The 11,536-nt window shown below is 35.2% G+C and overlaps 1 protein-coding gene across 3 annotated transcripts in view; it reads left to right on the top strand.

Moving 5' to 3' along the window:
• The window catches only part of Vps13a (vacuolar protein sorting 13 homolog A), a 242,970-nt gene that overhangs the window by 75,436 nt on the left and 155,998 nt on the right, over positions 1-11,536 (top strand). For all 3 annotated transcript variants that reach the window (XM_008833348.3, XM_008833350.3, XM_017798222.2), the window contains exons 25-31: positions 3,103-3,257; positions 3,636-3,792; positions 7,575-7,654; positions 9,883-9,942; positions 10,145-10,298; positions 11,034-11,150; positions 11,233-11,336. In XM_008833348.3, the coding sequence (XP_008831570.1) occupies positions 3,103-3,257; positions 3,636-3,792; positions 7,575-7,654; positions 9,883-9,942; positions 10,145-10,298; positions 11,034-11,150; positions 11,233-11,336 (827 nt within the window). The remainder of the gene's footprint in view (positions 1-3,102; positions 3,258-3,635; positions 3,793-7,574; positions 7,655-9,882; positions 9,943-10,144; positions 10,299-11,033; positions 11,151-11,232; positions 11,337-11,536) is intronic.

The following is an 11,536-nucleotide window of genomic DNA, read 5'->3' as shown; positions in this document are numbered from 1 at the left end:
TTGATCTGGCCTCCACTCTTAAGAAAGTCAGGCAATAGCAGTATTTCTACATTATTGAGGCATTTTCACTCAGATTCCGTAATATAATTTGAGTATTCTTTTTTTAATATTTTATTATTTTATGTGTATGAGTATACTGCCTGCATGTAAGTGCACCCATATTGTGCAGTACCCACCAACGTCAGAAGAAGGCATTAGATCCCCTGGAACTAGAATTCCAGACTGTTGTTAGCCGCCATGTAGGTGCTGGGAATCAAACCCAGCTCCTCTGCAGAGACAGCTCTCAAACCTCAATTTGAGTATTCTTTAAGGTTACTTTTAAAGTAGGATTATTTTGACAAGAAACTTATAAAAGAATGTCGAGTGTCTTTTTTTTTTTAATGACTGTATTGGGAAGAAATTAAACATGTTTCTGTTTTGAAGTCTCTGGAGAAGGCTAACTGAAGTAACAGAGAAGGTGCTATATTCCTTGTTTTCTGTGGTGACCATAGAGATGGTCTATGTGAGGTCATACACGCCAACTTCAGCCTTAGTTTTTTAGGGATGTACTTCAGCTTAGTTTAGTGTATTATGAACCTCTTTTTGCTAGGTTTTTAAAAATCATATTTTTTTATTCTTAAAAGTTTAATGCATTTGTACAGTGTTTATCATGGATCCATCCACCACTACCTTCGTCCAACCTCCTTAGTGCTCCCACACTGTTGCCCGATATCCACCATGACATGAGCAACCTTCCAGTAGCCATGTCCTGAAAAGAAAGTGACTCACCCTCCTTCAGCAGCCGTTGATTGCCGTGGTTTAACTAAATACTTTTACAGTTTTGGATCCTAAAGTTTAAATAAATTTTTTTGATTATTAATTTTGAGTGTTTTACATGCATGTATGTAAGTGCATCATGTGTGTGCAGTGCCTGTACAGGTTAGAAGAGGGCTTCAGATGCCCCAGAACTGGAGTTATGGATTAGCTACCCTATGGATGCTCAGAACTTAACCCTGGTCCTCTGCAAGGGCAAGTGCTCTTAACTGCCGTGCTATCTCTCCAGCACCATGGGTCTTAAAGTTTTAATATAAATTTTGGGAATATACGCACACATACACACATTTACTAAGAGAGACACACAGTGAACAAGTGAGATCATCATGATCATCATTACAATAGTTGTAGGTCGATATTTGACTTCTCTGTGAGTGGAGGATATACTCCAAGACCCCTACTGCGTGCCTGAATCCCCACTTTTATTTACTTTTTTGTTCTTCCTTTCACCAGCTTTTCTGGAACTCGCTATGTAGACCATCTGGCCTCCATCTCACAGAGATTGACCTGTCTCTGCCTTCTGGATGCTAGGATTAAAGGCGTGTGCCACCATACCTGGCTAAGTACTAAACCTTTTTAATACTACATTTTTCCTTACATAATTACCTGTGATAAAGTTAAGTGATACTATTTTTCATCTTAACTAAACACTCACATCCCACCTTGAGTGTTTTGCAATTTGAGATATGACACCAAAACTAACACATTTTGTTTTTTGTTTGTTTCTTTATCCTTACCCTTTTACTGAGATTATTCTGGCTTTTTTTTTTTTTTACTTATTATTTTTATTATATATGTATGTATTGACTGCATATAAATGAATGCACCCGTGCCCTGCAGTGCTGCAGAGGTCGGAAGAGGGCCTTAGATTCTTAGATTCCCCTGGAACTAGAGTTACGGACGGTTGTACCTGCCATGTGGGTGCTGGGAATTGAACCCAGGTCCTCTGCAAGAGCAGTCGGTGCTCTTAACTGCTGAGCCATCTCCCCAGCGCCTATTGTGGCTTTTTTAGAGATAGGTATGTGTGTTTTTTTTTTCCTTCCCCATGTAAATTGCTTTCAGTTAGAGGAAGGACTGTGGCTTCTCATTGGCAGGTTTGAGTTGCCAGCACCACTCTTCTTGGACCTGGAAGTCATTAGTAAGTAAAATAAAAAATAAAAGCTAGCTGAATGTACACACTACATTCTTCACCAGTGGATATTACAACTAGGATTGCTACTAAGTGCTGGGTGGGTGGGTGGTATATACAGTGTGCATTCTGAAACAGTTGGGGGACTTCTCCCAAATATGTTTTTGAGCACTGGACCTATTTGCATAAAATCACGAAGTTTTCTCTTCAAACTATTATATCCCTTATCTTTCCCTCCTTTATAAGGAAGCTGTGAATATCTGAAGCCCTTTAGATCATATGAATAATCAAAATCCTGTGATTGATTGCTTCTCCCCAGTTCATGATAAACAATGTGTCTATTTTTTCTCCTTGCTATCTATGGTCAGTTCATTTCAGCAAATTGGTAAAGTTAAAATAGCAAAGGGAAGCTTTTCCCTTTTACTCCACAGACATATATATTGACAAAGAATGAGTCATATCTGCAATGAGTAGCATGAGATATCATTTCACTACTCAGAGTGTCAATTTAAAACTTTTTAAAAATTTTATTATTTTTATTTTATGTGTATGAGTGTATTGCCTGAATGTATGTAGGTGCACCGTGTCGTGCAATGCCACGGAGGTCAGCCTGGTCTACATAGTAAGTTAAAGGCCAGCCAGGGGTACACAGTGAGACCTTGACTTAAAAAAGTAGTTTTAGGGGCTAGAGGCACAGCTCAGCGGTTAAGAGCACTGACTGCTCTTGCAGAGGATCGGGTTCAATTCCCAGCACCCACATGGCGGCTATAAACTGTCCTTAACTCCAGTTCAAGGGGAATCCGAAGCCCTCTTCTTGTGTACTTTTTTCTTGAAGCTAAATAGATCTCATAATTTAATCCAATATATATATTCTTCTTTAAGCTAAATAGATCTCATAATTTAATCCTATATGTATATATATATATATATACAGTTTTTTCTTTAAGCTAAATGTATCTCATACTCTTCCATACTGTTTGTCTTTAAGATGTTATTTATTCAGAAGTAATGTCTATAGTCTTTTAAATTTGTATTTGTATTCAACTTTTAAAATAGGCCTCTAGCATTTTAATGTTAATATATATTTCAGACAAATTATAAGAATGATACTAAATAGATTATTTCTGTTTTTGACTTAAACAATATTCTATGAAATTTAGATTCAGAGGAGGAATTTTTTGATGCACCATGTAGTCCCTTGGAAGAATGTCCTCTAATTCTAACTAGAGTTAAAAGTACTAGACACAAAAAGACGCAAAGTGAAGATTGTTCAGTGAATTTAATTCAACTTAGAATGCGATTTGAAGTAGCAGAGGTATGTACTATGTTTAATACAGTTTATATAAATTGTCATTTATGCTTAATACTGTTTATATCTTCTCGTTGCTTACAGACACTGTTTAAGCTAGATGCAAAAGTCATGTGTGGTTTCTCCTTTTTTTGAACTGGTCTTTCTTAAGAATTAGATATTTAGATGATGTATTTCAGGTAGTTATTCAATGCACATTTTTGAAGGTGTATTTTAAGTATGCTTTGTATATGTATAGGACTATAAAATTGCTTCTAAAATTTAAATCCTTAGCATATTACATATTCATCTTCTGTATTCATATTTAATTACCACATTTGTGGGCATGTTTTAACATTTTGTGAACATGTTTTAGTAGTGCTTCCTTTTCATTTTTTTCTGCAGGTTTTGATTCAGTTTTATCACCTTGTGGGTGACTGTGAACTACCTGTGATAGAAACCGGTATTTTAAGATTGGGTACAGAAGTTGAGATTAGATCATGTGATTTGAAAGCAAATGCCTTTTTGAAAGAATTCTGGTTAAAATGTCCAGAATATTTAGGTAAGACTTTATTTATAAAACAGATAGATAAATTGCTTTCATAATATGACATCCTGCTCCTGTAGAGTTTTCCATTCTTAAACTTTGAATCAGTATAGTTACACTTTAAAACAGTCTCAGAAAACTGAGACCACTGAATATTTACTTTCCATTGCTTTCAAAATATACCTAAGGCTGAGTAATATATAGAGAAAAGAGGTTAATAGTTCGTGATTATTGAAGTCCACAGTCCAAGCTCCAGTGGTTCCATGGTTCTATCTGTTTGGTATCTGGTGAGGACCTCTTGGACTTCATAGCAGGAAAATGGGTAGAAGAGATTGAGGGCCAGGCTTGAGTTTCTATAACTACTTTCTCTTCTGGGAACTAGTAGATACCATGCAAAATCTACTATAATCTTGTCTTAAGGGTGTTGTCCCATTGACTAGGCTTTTCTCTAGACTCCACCTGTTAATTCTGACAACTTTATACTACCATACTGAGGAACATGCTTCAAATACATGGATCTTTTGGGGTCAAACTACATCCAAACCTTGCCACAGTTAGTTTTAAACTTTTGCTTTATAGTTGGCAATCTGGGGATGGAGTAATTCAGAGACAAAATAAAAATAGTATTTTTCATTAAGAAACATCATATACACAAAACATAGGACCACTTAATTCTCTTATTACTGCTATAACAACTTCCCACAAATTTAGTATCACAAAACAATACAAAGTTATTATCTTAATCTTCTGTAGGGGAGAATTCTAGCACAAATTTCACTAGGCAAAAATTAAGGTGTTAGCAGGTGCTCTTTGGAGGCTCTCTAGGAAGATCCACTTAAACCATGATCATTTGAAAGTTAATTCACTAACACATGACTTATTTGTGTTCTTGCTGTCAGTTGATGCCTGTGCTTAATTCCCGGCAGTCTCTATTGATTGGAGCCATATACTATACAGCCTACAATCTATGTAGCTGTGACCATATAGTATACAGCCTTTTCAGGCTGGTGTCTTTCAATTAGTAATGCATGTTTAAATTTTCTCCTTATCTTTTCATGGCTTGACATTTAATTTCTCTTGATTAGTGAGTCATAGTCCTTGTTCTAGGTGTCTGTGGTTTTCCTATCCACTCACCTAATGAAAGACATCTTGATTCCTTCCAAGTTTTGGCAGTTAGGAATAAAGATGCTATACATACATCCATATGCAGATTTTTCTGTAGAACTAACTTGTCAGTTTCTTTGGATAAATACCGAGGAACATAATTGGTGGATTGAATGTTATGTGTATAACTTTGGTAATAAACTGTCAAACTCTTCTAGAATGGTTATATATTTTCTTCTGGCAGTAAATAAGAATTCCTGGGCTGGGGAGATGGCTCAGCGGTTAAGAGCACCGACTGCTCTTGCAGAGGACCCAGGTTCGATTCCCAGAACCCACATGGTGGCTACGAACCGTCCTTAACTACAGTCTCAGGGGAATCCGAAGCCCTCTTCTGACCTCCGTGGCATTGCACAACACGGGTGCACTCACATACACGCAGACAACACACGCATACACATAAAATAAAAGTAAATAAAATATTTAAAAAAAAAAGAATTCTTGTTTGTCCTAGTTCATTTCTCCATTGTTCTGACAAAACACTCTGACCGCTACCAACTTGGGGAGGAAAGGGTTTTATTTGTCTTACATCTCCTGGGTCGTAATTCATCAGGGAGTCCCAGGTAGGAACTCAGGGCAGGAATTTGGAGGCTGGAGCACAGACCATGGAGGATCTCTGCTTACTGACTTGCTCCCATGGCCCCTGCTCAGCCTGCTTTCTTATGCAACACAGGCCCACTTTCCCAGGGGTGGCACCACCCACACTGGGCTAGGCCCTCTCCCACATCACTCATCAAGAAGATGCCCCTCAGACATGGCCACAGGCCAGTCCAACAGAGGAAATTCTCCAATTGAGGCTCCCTCAACCCAGGTGTGTCAGGTTGACACTAAAGCTATCCAACACACTGTTGTTCCATCTTGTCAGTATTTTGTTTGTGCTCTGGACTTGGGTCTTTCTATTAGATGGATAATGACAATTTGAATTCCTCTGCTTATGTTGTTGTGGAAAATATTTTCATTTGCATTTTGTCATTGATACAGCTTTTTTGTTGAGTTATATCTATTAGTTGTTTGACCCTTGTTAAAATCAGGCATCAAATTAAGTTTCATAGCCTGAAAGTAATCAGAAAATATGAATTACATGTATATGTGCGCACGTGTGTGTGTGTGTGTGTGTGTGTGTGTGTGTGTTTCATACTCTACATTTGTTCTCTATCCTTGGAAACTTGAGCATGGTTATATGGAAGATTTTGCGTTTTGTCCTATGCCAAAGTTAGGTTTTGTTCTTTTGCACTAAGAAATGGATTATTTTGGTGATTGAAAATAAAAAGTAATCAACTGGACAGTTTCCCTAATTAATCCAGAATTATTAACGGCCATTCCTTTATTTATTTACGTATTTATTGATTGATTGATTGATTGATTGATTGATATAGGGTCTCACTGTAGTCCCATTTGGCTTGGAACTTGCTATGTAGACCAGGTTGCCCTTGATCTCAGAGAGATCTGCCTGCATCTGCTTCTCAAGAGCTGGGATTAAAGGCATGCACATGAGTTCTGGCTACTATAGCCATTCTTATAGCCCATCTTAATTTTTATATTTATGCTTTTTTGTTTTCCCAAGAATAAAGGATAATAAATATTTGGCAACAAAATATAGCACCCATCATTATTGCTGGGAAAGAGTGAATAGAGTGGTTGTTTTGTGAAAACTAATCCACTGAATTATCCACTGGTTCAGCGAACCAGTAAATATATCAATAAAGTGTGGCTCTCTTTAGGGACTGAATATGTAGCTAATGCTTGAAATAGAAAGCTGGATTATTTACTACTGAGCTTTAGGTTTGAAGAACTGCAGGCAGGTGGCATTTTTCCTTTTCAGGAATAGGATAATTAGTTGTAGTTCTTTCACTCTCTAGATACTGACTTCTAGAAGCCATAGTAATTTAGTAATGCTAGTTTCATCTATATTTTTTTAAAAACTTATTTTATTTGTATGAGTGTATTGCCTGCATGTGTGTAAGTGTACCCATGTCGTGTAATGCCTGCAGAGATCAGAAGGTGTCGATTCCCCTGGAACTGCAGTTATGGACAGTTGTTAGCCACCATGTGGGTGCTGCTAATCAAATCTGGGTCCTCTGTTACAGTAGCCAGTGCTCTTAACCTCTTAGCAGCCCCATAATGACAATTTTAATGCTATACTAACATTTCTTAGCAGTTTCCTTAGAATATCTGTTTCTGAACAGAATCAGTAATGCAACTAATGAACTGTTATATACCGCTAAGATTGATTTTAATCTCGTATGTAGAAAGGTTATCCCCATTTTTGAGCTGTCTTCTTAAAACTAGCGTCTTCAAGAGCTTTTATAGTTTTCTGAGCCATGTCTGTGACTCAGGCCAAAATTCTCTTCCTGCTTTGCTCCTGAAAAGTGTTTCTGTTCTTCTTTAACAACTTGCAAGTTTTTCACACCTTACTTGTCTAGAGTTGGGAAAATGTGAGACTTTAGTTTTGCTGCCCAAAGGAAAACTACAGAATTGTGAGGAGAAATTACGGTGTTTTGAGTTTAAAAATCAAAGAAGGGGCCTTTATTAGGTATAGCACAGGAAGATTTTTTTTTGGTCATAATTACTAATACTGACTTCATTTATTTTCAGTTAGTTTTCCTACCAAAAAATAATTTGAAAATTATTTTTAGATGAAAACAAGAAACCAGTTTATTTGATTACAACTCTGGATAATACAATGGAAGATCTGTTAACATTGGAATGTGTGAAGGTAAGCAGATCAGATTCTCATTTGGTTAGTAAGTGTGCTGCTGAAATTTTATAATGATGCTTTATGAATTTAATAATAGTGCTTAGTCTTTATTCTGCTGTCATCTCGGTCATTCATAATACTTTAAGGTTCTTTGTTTTGTTATTCTTGTCATACTGTCTCAATTTACAGATACTTAATACAGCAAAGTAAGTGCCCTTTGTTCTAAGTAGAAATGACCTGTAGTTTGACTTTTTCTGCCAGGATATTGAAAAAGAAACAAATGTTTAGTTTTGATGGGATTTCTTATTGTACAAAAAGCAATTTACTACATTTCTATCATTGTCTGGTTACCTCATTTTTGTGTGTGTCGGGGGTGGGGGAGGTGTTTTTGAGACCCCTGTAGCCCCAGCTGATATAGAACTTGCCATGGAGACCAGGCTGGCCTCCATCTTTAGGAGATCCACTTGCCTCTGCCTCCTCAGTGCTGGGATTAAAGATGTGTACCACCATGCCTGGCTGCCCGATCTTTTTTAAGCATCAATGACTTGATTTATATTGATTTATAATGTCTACTTTTATCATTTGTGAAATTTTTCTTTGACTTTTGCTCAGTTATTTATTCCTTGCTTTCACTGACAAGTACCATATCATTTTAATAATTACTGTATAAGAAGAATTACTCCAAAATAGCCTTTATCACATTTAAAGCCATTTTTCCTACCCATTATAGGTCTGCTTTTTAAGATTTTTTGTTATGTTTCCATCAGGTTTTAGATCGTACAAGATCTAAAGAAAAAAAGAACAAAAAATGTGTTATATGCATATTAAATGTAATATTACTTAAAAGGAGGGAAGATCCTGCCATAACAGTATAAATCTGGAATATTATGCTAAGTGAAATGATCCATTAACAGAGAGGAACAAACTGGAGGCTCTTACTTATATGTGGACTCTCATAAATTAAATTCAGAGAAGGAGAGGGAAGATGGTGGTTACCAGAAGCTAGGGGTTGTATGAAAGGAGTGAAAATGCGAAGCTGTTGGTAAAAGGGCAGAAGGAGTAGGGGTTGAGATCTACTGCACAACAGAGTGAATGTGGTCAATAATAACACATATTTCCAAAAGGTAAATTTAAAACATTTCACTACAGTACATTTTAGGTAATGTAGTTGACAGATATGTCAGTTACCTTTGCTTAACCTTTCTACATTTTATGCATTCATCAAAACATGAGGTGGTACCCTGTAAACATAGACAATTATGATTTGTCAAAGATAATGTAAGAAAAATAGGAAAAAAAAAGACATTATTTGGGTACTTGATAGACAATTTTGCCATAAATTTTATTTTCAAATACAAGAAGAGTTAGGAAAAACCATGTAGACTTCTTGATCAAATGATTGTTCTCTGTACTTTTTAAGTTTTACAAAAACTTTATTGAGAATTTCATACATGTATATAAGGTGTTTTGATCAAATCCATGCCCACTCCCTCCCCTCCAAAATTCCCCCCTCTGAAGAGGTAACCCCAAAACCTTTAAAGGATTAGATACGAGCGCCCCAATACTTTTGACATTTTTGGCCTGGTGGGAACATACCTCAACATAATTAAAGGTATATACAGCAAACCCACAGCCAACATCATTCGAAATGGAGAAAAATGGAAGCATTCCCATTGAATTCAGGAACCAGACAAGGCTGTCCACTATCTCCACTCCTTTTAAACGTAGTATTGAAACTCTTGCTAGAGCAATAAGACAGGAAAAGGACATTAAAGGAGTAACAATTGGAAAAGAAGAAGTCAAACTATCACTTTTTACAGATGATATGATACTATACCTAAGAGATCGCAGAAATTCCACCAGAAAACTCCCAGAACTGATCAGCACTTTCAGTACAGTAACAGGTTATAAATTCAATCTGCAAAAGTCAGTAGCCTTTCTAGATTTCTTCTCTTGATAGTAAGAATGGCAGGAGTAATGGTAAGTGAACAGTTGCTACATGCTAGAAGCCCATACTTAGCCAATTTTGTTTGTTCTGGTAAAGCAGTTTTCTTGCTCTTGTGAAACAGTTGGTCAAGCAAATATATGTACATATATTTTTAATGAATTACTATGTAAATAATATTTTGTGTCTACTCCATATATAATTTATATCTGTACACATCAGGAAAATTTAGAACTATCATGCAGTTGTATAAGCATCTCTTCCTAATGTGTTCTAATAAACACATTTTCTTTTTGGACAGGTGGAAAAAAATGCACCTAACTTGAAAAGTACCTATAACAATGTTTTACAACTTATTAAGGTATGAGTATATAATAATTTATTTTGAAATTATATACTATATTTCTAAGTATCTGATAATTATTTTATAATTGGAATTATAATATCCTTGAGGATAAAGAATGATATTAAATTGCATTCTTTGCACTACAAGGCATAGTATTTTATGGAGATTATATAAGCAAATTTTTATTGACCTAGTACTAAAATCAATTTTTCTGTAGGTTAATTTTTCCTCCTTGGATATTCATTTACATACTGAAGCACTTCTGAATACAATGAATTATCTTAACAATATCCTTCCACAATCCATGGAAAACTCTGCCCTAGTGTCTGTTGCAGACACTGAAGACAAAGGAGATATCATTAAAAAAATTGGTATATATTTAAATTTCTTTAGTTTTTTTCATTGCCAATTAGAACAGTAGTTTAAGGCACTAGCCTCATTTTTAACTAGACTGACATCTAGAGTGATTCATCATATACCAAATGAATTTTTGAAAATAAAGGTAAAGGAAACTGATTACTGTTGAAAGGATGTTTATTATATACTAGATTTTAGTTGAAAATTAGACTAGGAATATTTGATTTGATGTTTTTATGTATTAAATGGTGCTTTGAGATTAGAAAATTATAACTGACAAAATTTTATTGATATTGGAGTATTTTTTATCCAGAGTACAGATTGAACACCGCTAACACAAAAATTTGAGATACTCTAAAATTCAGTACCTTTTGAGTGTCATGGTAGTTCTCAAAAATTTGGTTTTGGAGCACTTTGGATTAGAGATGATCTGTTACCTTTTAAAACAGTAAATATTTGTGCTTTCCTTAATGACAGCCATATCTCAGTAATCATTGGGTCTAGTTTTACTACAGTTTCCTCATTTCAAATGATAAGTCACCTCTAAGAGTAGTCACTTGCTTATTTGTTTGTTTTCATTAGATAATTGTTTTTTTAGAGTTCTCAGTTCAGCAGTGAATATCTTACTTTCTCTTTAATTGAATTGTAAATTGAATATTTTAATTATTTGTGGTATTATTTTAGGTGCTTTATGAGTGTAGTATGGTAATTATTAAAACTTGTACTACAATATGATTTTTGTTTTGTAGCTTTAAAGCTACCTATGAATGAAGATATTATTACCTTGCAGCTTTTAGCAGAATTATCATGTTTACGGATTTTTATTCAAGATCAGAAACAGAACATTTCTGAAATTAAGATTGAAGGTAATAACATCTTATAAAAGTAAATTTAAAATTATTCAATTAGAGAAGAAAAAACAAATGATTAATCTTTTTATTCCCTTAGGACTTGATTTGGAGATGATTATGAAGCCTTTAGTAACTGAAATAAATGCAAAGCTAAGAAATATAATTGTTTTGGATTCTGATAAAATGGCAGTATACAAAAAGGTAAGGTTTATTAAGTACTAATATATTCTTGAATATGAGTGCCTTTTAAGAGTGTTCAGTAGTTATACCTATCAATTAGATATAGTTGTTTAAACTATGAGTGTGTCTTATGATCATGGGCTTTAGAGTTAGGCACAGTAGATTTCTTAGCTCTGCTACTTAAAAGCTGTGTGACCACATCTATTTCCTTATTAGTAAAT

The sequence above is a fragment of the Nannospalax galili genome, unplaced genomic scaffold, assembly GCF_000622305.1.
Source record: "Nannospalax galili isolate Female #2095 unplaced genomic scaffold, S.galili_v1.0 scaffold1296, whole genome shotgun sequence".
NCBI classification, from domain to species: domain Eukaryota; kingdom Metazoa; phylum Chordata; class Mammalia; order Rodentia; family Spalacidae; genus Nannospalax; species Nannospalax galili.
Note: the sequence above shows the minus strand (reverse complement) of the source record. Positions and strands in the feature narration are given on the sequence as shown.